The following is a 24,016-nucleotide window of genomic DNA, read 5'->3' on the forward strand; positions in this document are numbered from 1 at the left end:
GCACCGCAAAGAGAAGCCCCATTTTGGTGCTTCTTATTTGCAGCGCGGAGGAGCCTCGCGGTTTGGACACTGGGGCTCCTCCACACTGCAAATGGCGACGGCGGCAGACCGCCCCTTCTGGGCGGTCTGTAACACGCCGATGGCTATTGCTTCTGGAAACAAAACACCAGGAGGACCAGAGTTTGGGAATCACTGATCTACTCTGGTGTGTTTCAGATGGAGGTCTTTCCCAACCCTACTTAGAAATGTTACGGATTGGACCTGAGAATTTCCACATTCAAAGGAAAACTGCTTCCCAAATAGCTAGATTCAACTAGAAAGGTCACAAATCTAAATTTGTAGGACTTAAACAGAGACGTGGAGGACAGGGGGTCTTGGTGATGTTTCATCCACAAAGTCGGCATGAGTTGAGGGCAATTCAAGGCCAGTTACCAATAAACGACAGCATCCATTGAACTGTGGCTGCTCCGAGTGAACATCGGAAATTGCTAGACCTTTAATCCCTCTTGCCCATTATAGTCTAGAATGAATAGTAAGGCATTTCAGGCTCCTTCGTGGTACAGGCTCTCCAACATTTCCAGGATCTGGAGCTGGAGAAGATTGAACTTGATAGCTTAGGTTTCAATTAATCGGAGGACAAGGGAGAAAAAGGAGGTCAGGTTGGAAAGGAGCTTCACTGTCAGAGGCTTTGTTAATGGAGAGATGCCTGCTGTATGGTTCTGCAAATAAAATACCGAAGACTAAAGTCATACAATTCAATAACATTGGTGTGCCATACGTTTTAGCTGTATTCTGAGGAGTCAGATGCTGACAAACACATTGCCTTGGGTGAAAGAACTCCTTGACTCAGTGGTTCCTTGTAATGTATGTTGGAAAATATCCACCTTTATCACTTCAACCTATTTGTGTCTGTGTAAAAGCACTGCCCTCTGGAGGTATTATTTAAAAGGACAAAAGACTCTTGGCCTGTTACAAACTGCCAAAATAAAGCTGCTTCGGGTCTCTTTGGAGGTATGCTGTTTAAATGATGCATGCATCCTAAGAATCTGGAAGCTGCACCAAAGCTGCACTCCAGTGCTTAGGAATGGAGTGCGGCTTTGGTGCGACCTCCGGACTCTTAGGACCCATGCATCATTTCAATAGCATACCTCCAAAGAGACCCGAAGCCGCTTTATTTTGGCAGTCTGTAACAGGCTCAGACTCTGTTTGTGCTTTCCGACCACTACTTTGTCTCCTCATGCACAGTGCTTCCCTAAATCAGAAAAGAATGATATTTTGCACAATGGATATTACGCACTGCTAAAATGATCAAGAATGGAGCTGAGAGCAAATCAAATCTGAACTCTTCCTAGAAGCCAAAAATGACCAAACCCCATACTTTTGACATATCACGTTGTTCTGTACCTTCAAGTCGTATCCGATTTATCTTGATCCTAAGACAAACCTTGGAGCCAGCATGCGGTAGTGGTTTGAGTGTTGGACTAGGACTATGGAGACCAGGGTTTAAATCTTCTCTCGGCCATGGAAGCCCATTGGGTTACCTTGGGGTACAGATTGTAAACTACATACAGAGTGCTATTAAGCAGTATAGAAATATATTAGTAGTAGTAGTATTACTATATGGTCTTAATGTGTTTATTTTATGCCACATTGTCATATGTACCTCATGTACCTTATGATACAAATTGCCTTTTCTTTTACACTGGTCTATGATTGTATTGATTGATTGATTGATTGACTGATTGATTGAATGTGGAGCCAGGGAACTGAGATTTTGGGGAAGATGCAAGGCTTCCATTAATTGGTAGCAACATGGGATGAAGTAAGTAGCGCATCAAGCTCGATGCAGGTCATCTTATGTCTTCTGTCACATCTTGCTTTTCCATAATGAGAATGAAGGACTTTTTAATAACTAGGAGGATTTAATGCAAAAATCGTCTCCCTCTCTGGTTGTCCCTGGGGCTCGCTTATATGTTAATTGTACAATACATTGTATGTATCGAGATTGTACTAAGTCTTTTGCACTAAAACATCTGAACTTGCAAATGCTGCTGATGCTTCTTCCCGGAGCTCTTAATTGGCCGCCAGGGATTTTTTAGAGAGCTGTTAAAATGTAAAACGCCTTCCAGAAGTTTTGCTGACATGCAGTGAAAGGTTAGAGATGAATGCTGGACTAAAGAGATGAACGCTGTCTCTAATTCCAAGAGTATTGAAGGCGCATGAGAAAACATCTCTGTTTTCCTGTTATCATGGATGACCTAGCCAGAAGTTAATGATCCTTCTTGGACCCTGGAGAATCCTTTCCCTGGGCTGAACTTTGCAAAACTTAAGACAGCCCTGGTTTTGGGAGTGGGTTTTGAGAGTAAAACCATACCGTCGAACTATCCTGATTTGGCAAGGAGAGTATATGATTGATCCCCTGTTACGTCACTTTCTCATTTGCTTTTTAAATGTTCCAGTTTCTCTCCTCTCCTTCCACTTTCCCCCTTTATCCTCAGCTTACTTCAGTGGTTGCTAAGGCCCAGTATAGACTGGCACTTTACGCCAGTCTGGGGCCAAAATTAGGGTTATGTAGGGCTCAACGTCCACACGCAGCCAGCCCTACTATTGGCATGGGGGCACCATCATTCTGTGCACCCATCCATACATGGCGCGCAACAATGATGTCCCCATGGCACAGTGCCCAAACAGTGCCATGCCATGTGGATGTCATCGGTGCAGATGAGTGCATCAATGGCGTCCTGCATTTGCCGTAAAAAGGACTCGCCAGGAGTGGGTTCTTTCTAGGGCTCCTGGAGGCCGTGGCATCTGGACATCGCATTACATCCGCCCGGCAGCACAAAAAGAACCTGGTTTTTCCAGGTTCTTTTTACTCTGGATGGCGGCTGCGGCATCCCTCCAGAGGGAAAAAGGCTGCTGGCAGGCCACCTTTTGGGGGCAGTCTGTCCCGCACCTAAGGGCCTGAACAGGCAGACCAAAACAAAGCTGCTTCAGACCACTTTGGAGGTATGCTGTTTAAATGACACATGCATCTTAAGAGGCCTGAAGCTGTGCCAAAGCTGCGCTCAAGTCCTTTGGACTGCAGCATGGCTTTGGTATGGCTTCCGGCCTCTTAGGACTCGTGCTGCCTGTCTTGCTGCCTGTCATCTTTCTTTTACAATGCAATATGACTCTGAAACTGCAGTTTAAATGTGGCACAGTTTCCTTTCCATGCCGAAAGCTACACCGTTTTCTGGGAAGCCTGCAGTATCAGCAAGGTTTGGGTTTGTGTTATATTTTTATTGTTTGTGTTATATTTTTATTGGTTTGGGTTCATCTGATGGGGACTTGTTTAAATCCAGTGTCTGTCTGTCTTAGTGCCTTTCTGCCATCATGTCCATCTGTCTAATCTCTGACCGCCTTGTATTGTTGCTGTCCCTTTTTTGTTACTCTAGAACAAACATGAGGAGGATGTGGAGTCTGGGCAAGATGCCGTCATCAACAAACGCCACAACCGATCACTGATGGGAAGCTTTTCCAAGCGCAAGGTCATTTATGAATTTACGGGGAGTATGTTATTCTGCTTTGTCCCCAGATTCTGGGTGGAATTCAACCACTCAAATATCCCAAGCCATAAAATGTTAGGACGAAACAGGCCAACCCAGTAAGGGATCGCAGTATGATGGCCTTGGATATGAATATGAACATGGATATGATGGCCTTGAAGCATATTGATTTTGGGCTAATGTCACGAAGGGGCTTGAAATGCCCATTTGCGTGGCGTCCCTCTGCACCAAAATAACCCTGTTAAAATCAGGTTCTTTTTATTGTGCACACCAGGCACCATGACTCCACCATTGGCGCACTGCCGCGTGTCGATGACGCAAGTGTGGTGCCATGACATTTGGACGCTGCACCATGCTTGCATCATGATGGCAGCCCCCGTGTGGACGGGAGGCCGCCATTATGGTGCTGCCATTACACGCTAGGGTTTGGGAGCATGTGGACGCTGCGTACTCCCGAACCCAAGAATTGGGGCCAGGATGGCGCTTCCCGCCTGCCTAAGGCTGAGTCCACACTGCAGAAATAATCAAGGTCAAAACCACTTTGACTGCCATGTCTCAATGGTATGGAATTCTGGGAATTGTTCTGGATTGTGGCACCTAAGCTCTGATGAAGAAGCCTGAATGTCTTGCGAAACTACAAATCCCAGAACTCCATAGCATTGAGCCATATCAGTTAACATGGTGTCGACCTGGCTTATTTCTGCAGTGAAGAAATTCCCATGTGCTCATGGAAGAAAAGGGAAAACCAGTAAGAGATTGCATGGTGGGTATGATGGCATGATGATACAGCTTATCATGTTTGACGGTGTCAGTAACAGCATATAGGTGCCACTTAGAGCTTCAGAGGCCATCGAATTTATTGTCCCTTTTCTTGATCTGATTTGCTTGGGACAAGTGCCTTCAAGTCACCAGTTGACTTTTGGTGACCCCCTGAATTCCATAGGATTTGTTAGGCAAAGAATACTTAAAGGTGGTTTGGCCAGTTCTCTGAAATCTAGCCTGCAGCACCTGGTATTCAATTGGCAGTCTCCTATCCAAGTACCAACCAGGGCTGGCCATGCTTAGCTCCCAAGATCAGGCAGGTTCTGAAGAGCAAGGCTATGCTGACTGTTCTCCAACATCGCTGTTGCAGGAGGCAACTTTCATTCCAGGGAGGAGGCAAGATATTTCCAGCTGTCCCTTACATTCTTATGAGAAAGGACTGAATATGTACATGTTTTCATTGTTCCCTGTGCATCTCTTTGTTCTGTGTCCGTACTTCTTATATTTCCCCCCAAATGAAAACAAAGAGGCTCGGGAGGCATCCATTTGGTGACTTGGGCAGTTGATGAATGGAGATCCAGCTTGCATACATCTTCAACCAGTTATTGTCCACGGCTCTATATGCCCTTTGAGGGAGCAATACAGTTTGGTAGAATTGCCACCTGGTTTAATATCTTGGTATAAGCAGATGTTTAATAATACCAAGTGCGGCTTGTTTTCATCCTAGTTGTCTCTCTCTTGTTGTTGTTATAGAAAAAAGGAAGCAAGCTCAAAAGGGCTTCAAGCCTGGAAGACGGTGAGGATGATCTCAACTGTCAAGGGAACATAGCTAGAGGCTCAGTGCATTATAGCAAGTAAGTGGCAACGTGTTCTGGCTAATGTTCTTTCTTTGGTTTGATATGTGTGTATGCATGCCCTGTAAGGAGCATCTTCTGCAGCTGGGTATGTTTGGCCTGGGGAAGAGTAGGTTAAGGGGGACATAATAGCCATGTTTAAATATTTGAAAGGATGTATGGATGGTGTAGCAAGCTTGTTTTCTGATGCTCCAGAGACTAGGACACAAAGCAGCGCACTCAAACTACAGGAAAAGAGATTCCAGCTCAACTTTAGGAGGATCTTCCTGATAGTAAGAGCTGTTAAACAGTGGAAGACACTCCTTTGGAGAGTGATAGAGTCTCCATCTTTGGAGGTTTTTAAACAGAGTCTGGATGGGCATCTATTGGGAGCACTTTGGTTGTGAATTCCTGCATGGCACGGAGTTGGACCGGTTGGCACTTGAGGTCTTTTCCACTCTTGGATTCTGTGATTCTATGGCCCCATACAGACAGGCCAAAATAAAGCTGCTTCAGGTCACTTTGGAGGTATGCTGTTTAAATGATGCATGTGTCCTAACAGTCCAGAAACCACGCCAAAGCCATGCTCCAGTCCTAAGGACTAGAGCACAGCTTTAGCGCAGCTTCGAGACTCTTAGGATGCATGCATCATTTAAACAGCATACCTCCAAAGTGACCCGAAGCTGCTTTATTTTGGCCTGTCTGTATGGGTCCTATGATTCTCATCCAAGATATTTACTTCCAAGTAATACTAAATGTCCGTTTGTTGTTGTGTGCCTTCAAGATGTTGCTGTAGCACCCTCCTGTGGAATCCTGGGCTCTTTTGGTTATACAGTGGTACCCCAGGATATGAATGCGCCGCCTTACGAAATTTCCGGGTTACGAAAAAAATCCATTGAAAAAAACTGTTCCGGGTTACGAAGGTTATTTCGGGTTACGAAAATTTTTTTGGTGCTTTTCGGCGCTTTTTCGCACGAAATCGCGGCTTTCGCTATTAGCGCCTATGGGTTTTTCGGCTTGCGAAGATTTTCGGGTTACAAAAGCGGCGGCGGAACGAATTAAATTCGTAACCCGGGGTACCACTGGTCTTTTGTCTTCTCCGCCAAAGAGCGTTGGTGCTACACAAATCTACAAATCCCAGTCATGGCTGTTAAAGTAGTGCCAAACTACATTATTTCTACAGTGCGAATGCACCTGAAGAAAAGCACTGCTGAAGGTGTCTGAACCCTGAGGGTTTTCTGAACACCTTCCTCTGCTCAAGGAAAAAGTGAAAACCTGGTTGATTGATTGATTGATTGATTTCATCCTTTCAGCTGGTCAATGCAACTCTTGTTTTGTCTTCACAGGACCAGCCGACAGAAGAAAACCATGAAACTGTCGCGAGCGCTGTCTGACCTGGTGAAATATACCAAGTCTGTTGGCATCCATGATGTGGAGTCTGAAAGTAAGTGGCCTGTTGTTGTTTTCCCCCCCTAAAGGTTGATGGATTAAAATTGTAGGTAGTCTTTCTGGTCTGTGGTTTAGTTCTGCACATGTTTGTTGTTGTGTGCCTTCAAGTCGTTTCTGTCTTACGGAGACCCTAAGGTGAACGTATCACAAGCTCTTCTGGGGCTGAGAGGGTGTGACTTGCCCAAAGGGTTTCCATGGCCAAGCAAGGAATTAAACTCACTTGGAGTCCTGTGTCCAGTTCTGGACATCACAATTCAAAAAGGATGTTGATAAGCTGGAGCATGTCCAGAGGAGGGCCATCAGAATTGTAGAGTGTCTGGAAACCATGCCTTATGAGGAGAGACTGGGGATGTTTAGCCTGGAGAAGAGAAGGTTAAGAGGTGATATGATAGCCCTGTTTAAATGTTTGAAGGGATGTCATGTTGAGGAGGGAGCAAGCTTGTTTTCTGCTGCTCCAGAGAACAGGACCTGGAACAATGGATGCAAAATATAGGAGAAGAGATTCCACCTCAACATTAGGAGGAATGTCCTGACAGTAAGGGCTGTTCAACAGTGGAATGCATTCCCTTGGAAAGTGGTGGAGTCTCCCTCCTTGGAGGTCCTTGGAGGCTGGATGGCCATCTGTCGGGGATGCTTTGATTGAGAGTTCCTGCATGGCAGGGGTTTGTCTGGGTGGCACTTGTGGTCTCTTCCAACTCCATGATTCTATGCTTCTATGAACCTGGATCTCCAGAGTCCTAGTCCTAGACTCAAACCACTGCCCAGTGCTGGGTCTCATGCCTAATACAGTAGGATTTGTTGGAACGTAGGTCCAAAACACACTGCAGAAATAATCCAGTTTGAGACCGCTTTAACTGCCCAGGCTCAGTGCTGGCGAATCCTGGGAATTGTACTTTATTGTGGCTTCAGAGCTCTCTGACAGAGAAGGCCCAATGTCTCACAAAGGTGCAGTTCCCAGAATTGCCTAGCATTGAGCCAGGGCTGTTAAAGCAGCGTCAAACTGGATTACTTTCTGCAGCGCAGACCTTAGTTCCCGGGAAACATATCTTGGTAGCTGTGGTCAAGAATGAATAGCCCAGGTGCTTTGGACAGTGTGGCAGATCCCTTAAGCCAGATCCCATCCCTAGGAATCCCACCACACAACTTGCCTTTGTTCCCCCAATTCTCCTCTTTCCAAGATTGAGCTTTTGGACATCCAGGTGACCTCACTTTGGACACATTTGTGTTCTTTATGGTGGAATAATAGGCAAAGAACAGCTCTCCAGTCCGGCTTGCAAAGGGTCTACCCTTTAAAGGAAACTATAAAACCAAAATAATAGAGGATAAGAATTGTTGTCATCGTTGTTGTTGTGTGCTTTCGAGCCATTTCTGACTTAAGGCGACCCAAAGGTGAACCTATCTTGATGTTTTCATGGCAACATTTGTTCAGAGTAGTATGCATTGAAAGCCAGGGGAACGTATGGCGAATGCAGTCAAAGAGAAAAGGTGGGATAAAATGTGATGATGTGCAATGTAAAATATTCATATTCACAAGCAGAAATTGGGGACTGACCGGCCTCCATTCCTTCCCAGTCTCTTCCAGTTGGCAAGTGTCATCCTTCAGCGAAACAAAAGCCCACCAAATCCTCCAGCAAAAACCGGCTCAGTATCTGCGCTTCAACCAACACCAGCTCTCCCGGATCTACCCTTCTTCCTACCGTGTGGATTCCAGCAATTACAATCCCCAGCCTTTCTGGAACGCTGGCTGCCAGTTGGGTAAGAAAAGGTTTTAAAACCCTAGAAATGGAAAGGATTTTGGAGTCCCTTTAGTCACAACCCTCTGCTCATTGCAACCATCATGCACACATCCTAGTATCCATGCTGGATGATCGTCCCACCTTTGCTTCAATGTTTCCAGCAAAGGAAAACCTACCACTTCCCAAAGTCGTCTGTTCCATTATCAGAGTTCCATTGGCGCACCATTGGCGCATTCGTGACGTAAACAACGTGCAGATGCTGCACTGTGGTGACATCATCATGGCGGTGCCCATGTGGACGGGATGCTGCCATGAAGCTGTTTGCCATGACGTACTAGGGTTCAGGACCGTGCAGTTGGTGCGCAGTCCCTAACCCTAGGACTGTTGTCGCCATGCCACAAAGCGCCCGTCTATATCGAACCATTGTTGGCTGTAATTTTGTTTGCTTGTTTGTTTTGAAGCCGGATACATTGCACCTTCACCACCCGAAGACCGTATGGTTCTGTCCTTACTATTTGTACTGTGTTCCTTGACCATTTCTCCTTCTCCCTGGCATTAAGAGTGAAAAAGTAGTCAGGATTTATTGCAAAGTCTGACTAAACAATTTCACTAAGAGCCTTGTCGCACTGCAATAGGTAGTTGGGTTGCAGCAATAGGGAAACGGCTTTTTGCTTACCTCTCCGTATGTCCTCAAAGCACTTCTGTTTTGTTCATGAAGGAGATGGTCATAAAAGCATGCCTTTTGCCAAGCAGGAAAAATCAGTTTGGCAAAAGGCATGCTTTTACAAGCGTCTCACTCTGGAAGGAGAATGGAAGTTCTGCAGCGTCATGTGCCGCTTCTCTGTTGCTGCATCTTGGCTTACTTTTATAATGCAATTAATGCCTCTGGGAAAACGTATCAATGGTGCGTTACAGACTGCCCAAAACAGGTGGTCTCGCGTCGCTGCTGGTTGCTGCGTCCAGGAACCACAGCAGCCAAACCGCATGGTTCCCGGGCGCAGCAAGAAAGAAGCGCCAAAATGGCACTTCTTCCTGCGCCCAGGAAGTGGCACTGCAAGGTGCGAGATGCGCACTCGCGGCACCACTTCCAGCATGTGACGTCTGGATGCTGCGTGTCCGCGACGTCAAAATGGCAGTGCCCATCTGTATGTGGCGCCGCCATTTTGACGCACTCGTTATGCACGAGGGGCAAGGCACGTCAGGAAGCACCACCCCTCACATGTAATGACGGCGCCTCATTGGCCCGATGGTAACGTGCCAATATAATCAACGTACCATACATACTTGATTATAAGTTAACCTCATGTATAAATCGAGGGCATGTTTTGGGGCCACAATTATGGATTTTTTTTTATGACCCATGGATAAGTGGAGTGTAAAACTTAGAGGCATATAGCAAAGGATCTATAGGACAAAGCAATGCAAAACAATGTCAACGAACTTCCAAATTCCAGTGGACATAAATCTTTATGCTTACTCTTAAGGTGGATGGATGAGAGAGTAGATTGGGTTGGTGCTTCACATATTATACTCTTGCTTTTCACCAGGAGATGGTCCCTTCTTTTAAATAAGATACAGTACTTACATTGACCCATGGATAAGTCAATAATAATAATAATAATAATAATAATAATAATAATAATAATAATCCTACGCTGGAATCCAGGTAGAAAATGATCATATACCAGAACAGGATATGTTCATAACCATAGGCAGCTGGAACACAGAAGTTGGAAACAGAACTGAACATTATAGGTGCATTTGGCCCAGGAGCAAGAAATGAAGCAGGAAAGAAATGATGTGAGGCCAGCACTTTGTGCATTGTAGGCGCATTCTTCATGCATCCAAAGAGATGACTATATGTATGGATGTCACCTGCTTGCCAATATAAAAATATTAAATAGACTACATAATGGGAAGCAGAAGATGGAGAAGCTCCGTTCTTTCTGCAAAAATAAGACCAGGAGCAGCTTGTGCCACAGACTATGAACTGCTAATATCAAACATATTGGGTAATGTAGGCAAAGTACAGTATGGTAAGGTAAGGTAAGGTAAGGTAAGGTAACCATATTCAGTGATGCAGAAGTGGCTGCATCTCATTTTGAGTTGACAGTTCTGCCTGAGCAATAAAACCTACTGACATTCATGTGCTGTTTTTTCTCCCTCCCGTCATTAATGTTCCAGTTGCGCTAAACTATCAGTCCGAGGGGAGGATGCTTCAACTCAACCGCGCCAAGTTCAATGCCAATGGGAATTGTGGCTACGTCCTCAAACCCACGTGTATGTGTCAAGGTAAGGAAAAAGTGGAAGTCAACTATAACGGAAGTAGCTTGTATTACAGATGGCATCTGCAGCAATGCATTCAGTGCAAGAGACCCACAAATACAATAAACTGAAATTGCCCTCCAGTTTGGGGCTCTAGGGCCAGTCTGGCATTTCATAGAATCATAGAATCAAAGGCCATGTAGTCCAAGCACTTCTGAGAGACAGCCATCCAAGCTCTGTGAAGTCAAAGGCTTTCATGGCCAGCATCCATAGTTTTTTGTGGGTTTTTCAGGTTATGTGGCCATGTTCTAGAAGAGTTTATTCCTGACGTTTCGCCAGCATCTGTGGCTGGCATCTTCGGAGAATGCTGGCATGGAAGAGAGTTGGGTCACACAGTTTAGGGTTAGGGTCACAAATGTTTAGGTGGAATTTCTTTTCTTGTACTTTGAATCCATTGGTTCATGTCCAGAGAAACAGAAAACAAGCCCAACACTGAAACCACAATGCCATGCATTCAGTATTGTGTGTGTGTGCCTTCAACTCACCTGTTGACTTATAGCAACCACATGAATACGATAGAGTTTTCTTGGGCAAAGAATACTCAGAGGTGTTTTTGACAGTTCCTTCCTCGGAAATATAGCCTCCAGCACATGGTATTTGTTGGCAGTCTCCCTACAAGTACTAACCAGAGCTTACCCTGCTTAGCTTCCAAGATCAGATAGTGCCTTTATGATGTTTAGGCCTAATTAATATTAGGGGTTTAAATTGCTAAGTAGGGGCCCAAACAGACAGGCCAAAATAAAGCTGCTTTGGGTCACTTTGGAGGTATGCTGTTTAAATGACACATGCATCTTAAGAGTCCAAAAGCTGCGCTCCAGTCCTTAGAACTGGAGCATGGCTTTGGCACAGCTTCCAGCCTCTTAGAACGCATGCATCATTTAAGAGAGCATGTGCTTCCTATGCAAAAGGTCTCAAGTTCATTTGCCAGCAGACAAAGCCTTAAAGTCCTGCCCATTCTTGTGCTAGATGGTCCAAGGGTCCAGTACAAAGCAGCTGCCTGGACTGGGTGGCTCTTGTGGTCTCTTCCAACTCTATGATTCTATGCCTATACAGTGGTCCAGTGTGTCCTGTGGGAGGTGTGGCACCATTCATTTTCTGAAGAACTGTCTCAACACTGTCTTAATTCTGTGTTTGCCATATGGACAGGTACCTTCAACCCAAATTCTGAAGATCCGCTGCTTGGCCAGATGAAGAAGCAGCTTGTGTTAAGAATCATCAGTGGACAACAGCTCCCAAAACCTCGGGATTCCATGCTTGGAGACAGAGGAGAGGTATGGAATCAGGGGGAAAGGTAGCACAGCCTGGTTCTGGCTGTATTTGCTCTTTGGGATCTGGCTGCTATGTGTCACGATGACTACACTTGTCCCTCCATATTTGCTAGGGTTAGGGGCACAAGACCCCCGTGACTATGGAAAAACGACAAATAACAAAAACACCATGTTTTTACAAGAGAGGACACCTCTCTAGGGATCTCTAGGTCCTCCAGTGCAACTCTGTGGTCAATGTCTGACAGACACTGACCATAGAGCTGCGATGGAGGAGCTACAAAGGCCTAGTAGAGTATCCTCTCTAGGAATCTCTAGGTGTTCCTGCACCCACAATGTTGTGACTTTGATCCCAGAGGGCTCCCAGGTTGACTCAGCCTTCCATCTTTTTGTAGGCCGATAAAATGAGTAGCCGGCTAGTTGGGGCCAATTGGTTTACAGATTGTAAAACGCTTGGAAAGTGCTAGTTCACTGATAAGTGGTATCGAAATGTACTTGCAATTGCTATATTGCTATTGCTTGCTTGTTCATAGCAACTCAAAGATTTGCTGTTGCTGTTGTTGCTGTTGTTGGCACAGCGGTTGAATGCCAGTACTGCAGCCACAAGGTTGTGAGTTCGATCCCAGAGGTCTCCAAGGTTCACTCAGCCTTCCATCCTTTCGTAGGTCGGTAAAATAAGGACACAGTTTGTTGGGGTCAATTGGCTTACAGACTGTAAACCGCTTAGAGAGTGCTGAGTTCACTATGAAGCGGTATAGAAATGTAAATGCTATTGTTATTGCTAATCTGGTTTACTGTGACATCTGAGCATAGCTGCCCAGAGAAAGAGACACACAGAGAGAATGTGCCTTCTGCCACTTACATTTCATTTTTTGGAACTTGTCGATGGCTTAAAACGGACACCCGGATTTTTCCTCCCTCTTGACTGCAGAGGGAGAAGGAGACTACGGCTTCGTTTTGGGGTCGGATTATGTAACGTGTTTCTTTCCTCAAGGCAAGCAGGTGCTTGGTCCTTTCTCTTTGTGCACGAAAAGAGCCAAGTGTGCTTTATTGTCCGAAGGGGAGCCTTTGGGGAGATGCTTGAGCCCTGCCAAGACGTTCAATCAATTCAACAGGGCTCCTATTCATGTCACCTCTCTGGAAAAGGAAAAAGAGGGGGGGAACCCACCTCCAAAAGAAGGGAGTTTAAAACCAACATAAAGCTTCAGAGGTTGTCAGCCAAGATGGATGGGACTTCCTTTGGAGCACCTCCTGGGCTGTGTTTGTGCAGTGTTCTTCTACAGCCTCCCCAGCCCTCCCAGCAAAGTGTATTTGCTCTCATGTTTTTTCGCTGGGTGGAAATTTGGGAAAGGGCTATGTGGGTGGTTTCTCGTCCCCGTCCCCATCCCTGGACTGGACTGCCAAGGGAAATGCACAGTCAAAGACGCATTCTTGGAGGTATTATCTAGCCGCAAAGGCAGTTCTTTTTGACTTGTAGGAAGATTTGGTATCTATATTAAGCAGAGCGCAGCGGCCCTGATGCAATCCAAGCTGGTGCTGGAGACAGAAATACACTTGTCCTCCATATTCATTAAGGTTAGGGGCACAAGACCCCCGTGAATATGGAAAAACCGCAAGTAAAAAAACACCATGTTTTTACTCTGAGAAGACACCTCTCTAGGAATCTCTAGGTCCTCCGGTGCAACTCTGTGGTCAACATCCGACAGACACTGACCATAGGACTGCACTGGAGGAGCTACAAAGGCCTAGTAGAGTATTCCTTCTAGGAATCTCTAGGTCTTTCAGTGCAACGTTTAGTTAAGGTTGACCACAGAGTTGCACCGGAGGACCTAGATATGAAATCCGTGAATAATCAAATCCTCAAATATCAAACCGCAAATATGGAGAGATGCATGTAATTGTAAAGTTATTTATCGTCTCAGGAAATCCACCTTAGGATAGGAAATAGCAATAGCAAGTAGCCAATACATTTCTTTACTGCTTATCAGTGAACTAGCATTCCCCAAGCAGTTTACAATCTGTAAGGCAATTGCCCCCGACAAGTTGGGGGCTCATTTTACCAACCTACGAAAGGATGCAAGACTGAGTCAACCTTGCAGTCCTCTGGGATTGGACTCACAACCTTGTGGCTGGAGGACTGGCATTTAAGCACTGTGCGCTCCTGTTGACTTATGGTGGCCCCATATATTTCATAGGGTTTTCTTAGGCAAGGAAGATTGTTAATGAATGCCAGGGGCTGCGGCTATATCAAACCACCTCTGGTTCGATATAGCCGACAGCACCTGGCATTCATTGGCAATCTCCCATATAAATACCAGTCAGAGTTGACCCTGCTTATCTCTCAAGATCAGACAGGATCTGATGCCTTTGGGAAACTTTTAATGTACATAGTTTTTAATGGGTTTTTCAGGGATGTGGCCATGTTCTAGAAGAGTTTATTCCTGACGTTTCGCCAGCATCTGTGGCCGGCATCTTGGGTTTCTTTGCATGCTATGGCCACATAGCCGGGAAAGCCCACAAAAAACTATGGATGCCGGCCATGAAAGCCTTCGACGTCACATTTTAATGTACAGTTGATTTAGGGACATGCTACAGGAAGTAAATACTTGAACTGCCTGATTATTTTTTTAATGTTTTAAAAAATGTCTTATGTATTTCCAGATTATCGATCCATTTGTGGAAGTGGAGATAATCGGATTGCCTGTGGACTGCTGTAAAGAGCAGACGAGAGTTGTGGATGACAACGGTAGGACTCCCAACCTCCTCTTCTCATGTCATTCCCCAAGTCATTTACCATAACTGCTACAGAGAGTAGACCAGTCCAACGTTATCCTGGTGTAACTCATGCAATGAGCAAACTCACTGGTGCTTAAGGGCCATCAAGGTCCAGCTATCCCAGCCAAGGCAAGGAATTCACTGCCATGGTGTCCCGGTTAGCTGACCATCCAGCTTCCACTTGGAGGCCTTAACCAAAGGAAGTCCACAACTCTATTCCGATTTGCACAGACCTCACTTTGAATCCTATGTCCAGTTCTGGGCATCACAGTTCAAAATGGATGTGGACAAGCTGGAATGTGTCCAGAGGAGGGAGACCAAAATGGTGAAAGGTCTGGAAACCACTAGGCTCTATAGGAAGTTTCTTAGAGGCAATGTGTTCTAGTTAATGTTCTTCTTTGATTTGATATGTGTGCATACATGCCCTATGTGACGCATCCTCTGGAGCTGGGGATGTTTAGCCTGGAAAAGAGATGATCAAGAAGTGACACGACAGCCTTGTCTAAATACTTGAAAGGATGTCATGTTGAGGATGGAGCAAGCCTGTTTTCTGCTGCTCCAAAGAATAGGACACAATGGAGCAATGGATGCAAGCTCCAGGAAAAGAGATTCCAGCTCAACATTAGGAAGAACTTCCAGAGATAAGGAGAAGACTAGGACTGGGAAGGGCAGCCATGAAAGAACTAGACAAGAGCAAAGAGCAAAGATACACAACTGAGAACTAAAGTTCAGATCCCAGAATTCCATAGCACTGAGCCATGGAAGCTAAAGCGGTGTCAAACTGGATGATGTTCGCAGTGCGGATGCAGCCTCAGTGCATTTCCGCAGAGAGATCTCTCTGTGTTTGTAAGCTAGATGGGATAAAAAAAACCAAACCCGATTTAGCAAGTCTTCCTTTCCTGGGGGAAATAAGCTAATTTCCAGTGAACATGTAGACATACAACTTGGAGAGGAAATTCCTTTCTTATGTAGGCTGCTGTTAATTGCTTTTGCTCCGACATTTGTCCTCACTAATAAAGCCTCCGCTGTCTGCTTTGCAGGCTTCAATCCGATGTGGGAAGAAACCCTGGTGTTCTCCATCTGCATGCCAGAGATTACGTTGGTTCGGTTCCTGGTCTGGGACCACGATCCCATTGGAAGGGACTTTATTGGACAGAGAACAATATCATTTACAAGCATGATGCCAGGTAAGGTGGTTGGCGCTGGTGGCACTTATTGCCACTGTTTGTCAATGACAAGATGGACGAACCATTGGTGGCTGGCGGTGTCTTGTCAGGTCTTTGTTATTTTGCTGGTGCTACTACACAGCGTAACCCAATGGGGAATAATCTTTTGACTCACTGTACATTGTGGTGTTCTGGTTTGATTGTTGGACTAGGACTCTGGAGACCAGGGTTCGAATCCCTGCACCTCTATGGAAACCTATTGGGTAACCTTGGGCGAGGCACACTCTCTCGGCCTCAGAGGAACGCAAAGTCAAACCCCCTTTCAAGAAACTCCTTTTGATAGGCCATAAGTTGGAAGCAACTTGAAGACGTACAATATACACACACTAAAATGAACTTCAACAGGGAGAAATGTAAGATACTGCACTCAGGGCGGAGAAATGAAATGCATTGATATAGGATGGGGGACACCTGGCTGAATGAAACTATGAGTGAAAGGGGTCTAGGAGTCCAAGTAGACCAGAAGTTGAACATGAGTCAACAGCGCGATGTGGCAACTAAAAGGCCAATGTGATTTTAGGCTGCATCAATAGAAGTATAGTGTCTAGATCAAGGGACATAATGGTGCCACTCTATTCTGCTTTGGTCAGGCCTCACTTGGAATACTATGTCCAGTTCTGGGCACCACAATTCAAAAAGGACATTGAGAAACTGGAGCCATGTGTCCAAAGGAGGAGGACTAAAATGGTGAAGAGTCTGGAAACCATGAAGCCCTATGAGGAACGACTTAGGGAGCTGGGGATGTTTAGCCTGGAGAAGAGGAGGTTAAGAGGTGATATGAGAGCCCTGTTTTAGTATTTGAAGGGAGGTCATATTGAGGAGGGAGCAAGCTTGTTTTCTGCTGCTCCAGAGAACAGGACACAATGGAGCAATGGATGCAAGCTCCAGGAAAAGAGATTCCAGCTCAACATTAGGAGGAACTCTTCTGACAGTAAGAGATGTTTGACAGTGGAAGATGCTGCTTTGGAGAAGGATGGAGTCTTCTCCTTTGAGGTCCTTAAACAGAAGCTGGATGGCCATCTGATGGGGATGTTTGATTGTGAGTTCCTGCATGGCAGAATGGGGTTGGTCTGGATGGCCCTTTTTGGGGTTCTTCCAACCTATGATTCTACGCGTGCCCACCTTCCTCCCTTCCCCCCCCACCACAAATTATAATGATGGGCACTTGGTAGTTGGCACTTGCATTTACAGCTTTCAATTGTCCACCCCAGCTCAATGGGAGGGATCTCAAAGTCAATGGGGTATGTTCAAAGCCTTTTTGAAAGCAACCCAGAGCCTCTCTGGTCTCATTTTTCTTGGCGGCTCACCAGCTGCTGCAATTAGCCTATAATGTGAAAAGCAAGCTGGTGACGGCGTATCCCAAAAATCCAGGGCCTCTTTGAATACGTTTCCCCTGCCACTCCGTACATGCCCCCACCCATTATTTTGTGCTTTTGCAACTGAAAAAAGGCCCTGGTGTGTTTGTGTTTGGTTTTCTTTCCCTCCCTCTCTCTTGTTCTCCATCTTCTTCAAAAGGAGAGGAAACTTGGCAATCGAAACGCTTAAAGAGGAGGAAGGAATCCATCTGGCTGTTAGAAGAAAAGTTAAAGGGGGGGAATGAATGAAAGAAGTTCTGATTATGAAATTAATAATGGCTTCCAAGAGAGCGAATCTATTAGCAATTCTGAGATTGACGGCTGCGTAAATGAAAGAAGAATGGTACTCTTTGATAAGAGGGAAAGAGGGCTGGCTCTCGCTCTGCAAACAGGCTCTTCCCAAGCAAATAGGTGCGGAGAGGTACAAAGTCCTTTAAAATAAGAAATATAGGCAGCTAGCAGGCTTTCATGTGCATCTTTTTGAACTCTGCCATTGGCTCGTGTGTGCATTGCCATCTGCGTCATCCGGTGCGCTTTGCTCTCTGGGGATGTTATGAAGTGGGGAGAAGGCATCGGCCCCTCCAACATGTCACAGATGAAAACCAAGGCATGTCACGCTGAGCAACATCAGAGTTGTGGCCAGAATAGAAACAGTCTGGACACACGCAAGTTATGAGAGGCTGCAACGGTTTGCTTTGTCCGAGCCTGCTGGAAAGGCATGCTTCCACCCCTCTCTTCTTCTCCTCTTTTGCTGACACCAAATTAGGAGTAGTTAATACTCCAGAGGACAAGATCAAAGTTCAAAAGACCTGAATAAAGTGGAAAGCTGAGCCAAAGCTAACAAAATGAAATTCAACACGGAGAAATGTAAGGTACTGCACTTAGGGCATTAAATGAAATGCACAGATAAGGATGGGGGACACCTGGCTGAACGAGAGACTTATACATGTGAAAGGGATCTAGGAGTCCAAGTAGACCACAAGTTGAACATGAGTCAACAGTGTGATGCGGCAGCTAAAAAGGCCATTGCAATTTTAGGCTGCATCAATAAAAGTATAGTGTCTAGATCAGAGAAGTAATAGTGCCACTCTATTCTGCTTTGGCAGGCCCCACCTGGAATATTGTGTCCAGTTCTGGGCAACACAATTAAAAGGACATTGAGAGACTGGAGCCATGTGTCCAAAGGAGGCGACTAAAGGGTGAAGCGTCTTGATACCATGCCCTATGACAGTGATGTCCAAACTCTGGCTCTCCAGGTGTTTTGGACTTCACTCCCAGAATCTCAAACCATGGGCCAAGGTGGCTGAGGCTTCTGGGAGCTGAAGTCCAAAACAACTGGAGGACCAGAGTTTGGACATTGCTGCCCATGAGGAATGGCTTAGGGAGCTGGGGATGTTTAGCCTGGAGAAGAGATAGTTAAGAGGGGATATGATAGACCGTGTTAAATACTGAAGGAATGCATACTGAGGAGGGAGCAAGATTGTTTTTTGTGCTCACAGAGAACAGGATCTGAGCAATGAATGCAAGCTCCAGGAAAAGAGATTCCAGCACAACATAGGAAGAACTAACAGTAAGGGCTGTTCAACAGTGGAAGATACTCCATTGAGAGTGATGGAGTCTCCTTCTTTGGATGTCTTTAAACAGAGGCTGGATGGCCATCTGATGTGGATGCTGGATTGAGAGTTCCTGCATGGTGGAATGGGGTTGGACTGGATGGCCTTCTTGGTCTCTTCCAACTCTAGGATTTCTGATTCTATGAACTATGATCTGGTGCTCCTCATTGGAGTAACATCTGTTGGTGTTGTAGCTTGGCCAATGTTCTTAACTACTTTTTATTTTTAAAAGCCTTAAAATAATGGGAGAACGGCCAGCCAACCTGCTGCTCCCAACCGCTTCCACAAATAATATTTGGAAATACTGAATAAACACTTATTGGCACAGCAAAAGCTTTAAATTAATGTTTGGCACACATCCTTGTTTACATGGTGCCAATATGGAAATGTTGACAAGGATGTTTTCTCTTATTATCCCCAAAATTAACATGCTGCAGCAAACGTTGTTACTTGTGCCATATTCCAGCCAAGCTCTGGTCCTGTTTTAATGTCTAGAGTCTTGTTTTTAAGTCTAATGTTGCACAAAATGGCCTTCCTCCCTATGTAGTGCAAGCTCAGTCTAGGTGCAAGTTAGTATCCACTCACTTCCTTTTCTTGTGTTTCCAGGCTACGACACGTCTATCTGGAGGGCATGGAGGAGGCGTCCACTTCGTTCACGTAGCCGTCAATGACATATGAGGTAAGGTGAGTAACATGGGACTGAGTGTGAAGATGTGTTCCTTCCATTGGGGAGCGTTTTGGTAAGAGGATGACTTGAGATTGCCTTCTTTGAGGTCTTTTTAGGTGACAAGAGAACTTTGCAATCACAATGATCTGTGCATTTGTAGGGGTAGCAATGGCAGAATGCTTTCACTCAGGGTTGAGATCCTCCATCCGAAGTCAACCTCCAGAAGACATCTATGCTACTTCTTGTAATGAAGCCCAAACCACATTTGGAGTGGAAGCAGCCCTCCTCCATCCTATATAGTCAGGGTAACCAGGACCACATTCCCACTTACAGATGAATCGGTGTGTGATCCAAATCAATGGAACGATTTGACATCGGCGCATAGTTCCCCACTACATTTGCCCCGATTGCATTTTCTGGCATCAAAATAACCCCTTGTGGTTTGCATTTATGAATGAATCGATTCAAAATGATTCAGTTCCAGCCGGCCGAAGGGCAAATTTGAACCAATTCCGATCCGCTTGTGGTTCACACTTGTGTTGAATCGATTCAATGCAGAAAAAATCGTCGTCAAAAAGACGTGGGTTAAATGGGTCTGGTGCATGGCCTCCCCCTCACCGAATCGCTTCAGCAATTGATTTAAGTGGGAACCAGAATCGTTTGAACCGGTTCAAATTGAATTGCGATCCGGTTTAAAAGGTAGTGGAAATGAGCCCTTAGATGTCATAACCAATAGGAGGACAGGCACCGCAAAACGTGGGACAATCAAGACGAATGTAGGGCATTGCCAAATAATAGCTAAAAAGACTAATAATACATAGGCGTGCATTCCTTTCGTATGTTTCTTTTTTTGCCAGCGGGAAACCATGCGGTTTATGTGCTGCTGCGCTCCTGCCGGCGGAAAAGGAGGTGCCCGCCAATATTCTCTCTCTGCTCACACAGGAATGGCCATCTGGGGCATGGGCACCACCTGAAAAGTTAGGTTTTGAAAAGCAGATGTTGTTTCGTGATGAGTTCCAACACGAGTCTGACTTCCACGACGACCAAAATATGGGTTGTATTGGACTTATGCTATCATAGCATGAACAGAATGGCAGCGGAGATGTTATTCTCAATGCTTCTTGTACTGTTTGGGCGTCTCTGCCCTTGGCTGGGTGCCGAATGGGCACCAAAGCTACGTCAGAGAAAAAAACGTTGGCAATAGTTCTATTCTTTGCAGTTGGGTAATGTGGCTATATCTCCAAGATGGAGAGCCTAATGCCAGCTTTCTTTGAGGGATTAGTGAACATACTCTCGGTCTTTCCCACTTTCCATTGGTCCTGTGCCTAGTGAATAAAGTACATTTGGCTTTGTGGCATATAGGAGAAGCAGTGATGGTGGGGGAACTAAGAAGAAGTATGAGACATTAAGCAAGAGCACTGAAGAGAGTTAATGTGCCAGCCTGCGCATAGAAAACAGAACAATTAGCGGAGCCTATGAATGCAAACGTTCTGGAGCCCCGATTAGCAACTGTAAGCGGTAGTTAATGTCTCTGCAAATAATACAGAAAGGTATACTCCTAAATATCCCACGTAGCCGTGCAAAGTATAAATATGGGACTCTGTTGGTTACAAGACACAGGATTATGTACAGAAGCTGTCCATATGGACGTAATTGGAAACAGGGATGAATAGGAACCGAACAGCCAGGATGGAAAAGCAGGGCTTGTCATTTCAGCGAGCCGCTAAAGGTCATGAGAATTTTGCGCGGAGGAACACACAAACCTGTGCGGCCTTAAAAGCTCCAGAAATACAGAATTTGGGATTACCCAAGAAATTGGCAAGTATGTCGAAGGCAGGAAAAAGGGAGCATTATTTCAAGGGCTGTTAATTAGTCTTTGGGATTTGTGCTAGAGTAGTAGCAAGGAGCGTTGGTCAGATGGCTTTGAAAAGGAATTGGAGCAATTCATGGGGTTGCATATCTCCCTTCCTTCCCTTCCCTTCCCCTTCCTTCCTTCCTTCCTTCCGGGTCCAAGAAAATACCTCTCAAACTAAATCCACGTCAGCAATATATTTATAAGACCAACTAGAATTCCAGGCCGAATCCTGAAAAAAGGACAAACCATCTTCCATAGGCAGACCTTCCTTAAGCAGCCCTTCTCTGCATTACCAGCAACACATTGACTTCAATGGCACAAAAGAATGCAAAGTTAAAGCCCAGCTCAAGCAAGTTATCTCAGCTAAGCAGTAGTCTGGTCACATATGCTCCAACATTCATGGATGAAAACCAGGACTCGTGTTCCAATGATTGTAGTAATTTAATTCTATTTTAATAGTATGATTGTATGTTTTTAACTGTAGGGTGTTTTTAGTGTCGTAAGGTGCCCGGAGTCCCGCCCTGGGAGAAGGGTGGTATATAAGTAATATAATAATAAATATAATAATAGCCAGAGCTCAGAGTGTAGTCAGGTGGCAAAAGTATCATGAGGATGGGACACACGCGAAGAGAGTGCAGCAGTTACTTTTGCCTGACCCTCCTGTAAAGGCCAGATTCTACCCATGCTTCTGCCTCATCCATTCAGTTAATTGGGAACAAAAGTGTTATTTAAGCTGCAGCCTAGAATCATAGAATCTAGAGTTGGAAGACCCAAGGGCCATCCAGTCCAGCCCCATTCGCCAGGCAGGAACTCTCAATTAAAGCATCCCCAATGTCAGATGGCCATCCAGCCTCTGTTTAAAGACTTCCAAGGAAGGAGACTCCACCACTCTGAAGGAGTGTGCTCCATTGTCAAACTTTCTTACTGTTAAGAAGTTCTCCTAATGTTGAGGTGAATTTCTTTTCCAATAGCTTCATCCATTACTCCATTGTCCTATTCTCTGGAGCAGCAGAAAATAAAGCTTGCTCCCTCCTCAATGTGACATCCCTTCATATATTTAAACAGGGCATCATATCACCTCTTAACCTTCTCTCTTCCAGGCTAAACATCCCCAGCCCCTGAGTCGTTCCTCATAGGGCAAGGTTTCCAGACCCTTCATCATTTTAGTCCTTGGGACACGCTCCAGTTTCTCAATGTCCTTTTTGAATGTGGTGCCCAGAACTGGACAAATATTCCAGGTGAGGCCTGACCAAAGCAGAATGCAGTGGCACTATACTTCCCTTGATCTAGGCACTATACTTTATTGATGCAGCCAAAATCACATTGGCCTTTTTAGCCTGCATTGCACTGTTGACTCATGTTCGTTTGTGGTCTACCTGGACTCCCAGATCCTTTTCACATATATAAGTCTCATTCAGCCAGGTGTCCCCCATCCTAGATCTAGCATGTCATATTTCAACCTAAGCGCAGTATCTTACATTTCTCCGTGATGAATACACTTTGTTAGCTTTGGCCCAGCTTTGTGTCTATTGCCCCAATTCTGTTGGAATTATGAGCAAACATCCTCCCTCCCCTCTCCCCACGTTAGCAAAAAGGGGCGGCTGGACCAACGCATATCCACTGTAATGCACATGGGTTAAACCCAGCCTTTTGGTTGGGAGCCATCCCCTCTATCACACTGTCCTCCATGTATCCATACCTGTTGCACATAGCTCAAGGTTGCGCTTTGAGCTTTGGGTAATTAGTGAAAAACCAGGCAGGACATCATTGATGCAGAAGGCACACACTGCACACACATGCATCTATACTCCTCTCAAAATAAGCCTTCTAACCGCCCGCTGTGTTGCACAGCCCTAATTAAAGGCAAGGAAATGTCAGGCGATTGTAATGAGGGCAGGAAAAAACACACTGAAAGGAACAAGCAAGCTTTGTCTGGGTTCAAAGCAGTCCAGGAGAAACCGGGGAGCATCCGGCTCCAGATGCTCTGGATCCTGAAGGCAAGAGGGAAGAAGTGGAGCGTTGCTGGCAACGTGGGCGCAAGCCAGGAGTGCCATCTTCGGAACAAGGAAGCCAGGAGGGGAAAAGTTACCTACTTTAAGCTAACATTACCCTGATTTCTCTCCTCTTGCCCTACTCTCCGTGGTATTTTTCCGCTTCCATGAACTTCTGTGCAATTCAGAAGTCAAACAGAGCAAAACTTGGCTCACTTTGCTTCCATGCCAACTTCATCCTACACATACAATTTATTTCCCTGTTGCGTGGTGCTAAGGCAGAGTTTATTTGCCCTCAGCAATTATTATATTGTTGTTGTTGTTGTTATTATTATTATTATTATTAATACACTGAATCTCCAATGAGATCGAGGCGGCTTACAACAGCATTAAAAGCATTAAAATACATTAAAATGCAATACCTCACGAATCCACCCATCCTCTTGGTTTATAGGCTTTCATTACAATGATTTGAATGAAAGAATAGAGGGCCTGCTTATCGAATTTCAGATGGTACCAAACTAGGAGGAGTAGCTAATACCCCAGCGGATAGATCCAAATTCAAAATGACTGATAGAGTAGAAGCTGGGCCAAGCTAACAAAATGAAATTCAAGATAG

At 45.4% G+C, this 24,016-nt stretch overlaps 1 protein-coding gene across 3 annotated transcripts in view; it reads left to right on the forward strand.

Moving 5' to 3' along the window:
- The window catches only part of PLCH2 (phospholipase C eta 2), a 239,746-nt gene that overhangs the window by 190,733 nt on the left and 24,997 nt on the right, over positions 1–24,016 (forward strand). For all 3 annotated transcript variants that reach the window (XM_042479267.1, XM_042479268.1, XM_042479269.1), the window contains exons 13-20: positions 3,435–3,527; positions 5,061–5,161; positions 6,487–6,584; positions 8,162–8,344; positions 10,510–10,617; positions 11,797–11,921; positions 14,577–14,661; positions 15,731–15,877. In XM_042479267.1, the coding sequence (XP_042335201.1) occupies positions 3,435–3,527; positions 5,061–5,161; positions 6,487–6,584; positions 8,162–8,344; positions 10,510–10,617; positions 11,797–11,921; positions 14,577–14,661; positions 15,731–15,877 (940 nt within the window). The remainder of the gene's footprint in view (positions 1–3,434; positions 3,528–5,060; positions 5,162–6,486; positions 6,585–8,161; positions 8,345–10,509; positions 10,618–11,796; positions 11,922–14,576; positions 14,662–15,730; positions 15,878–24,016) is intronic.

This window comes from Sceloporus undulatus, chromosome 7 (assembly GCF_019175285.1).
Source record: "Sceloporus undulatus isolate JIND9_A2432 ecotype Alabama chromosome 7, SceUnd_v1.1, whole genome shotgun sequence".
Taxonomy (NCBI): Eukaryota; Metazoa; Chordata; class Lepidosauria; order Squamata; family Phrynosomatidae; genus Sceloporus; species Sceloporus undulatus.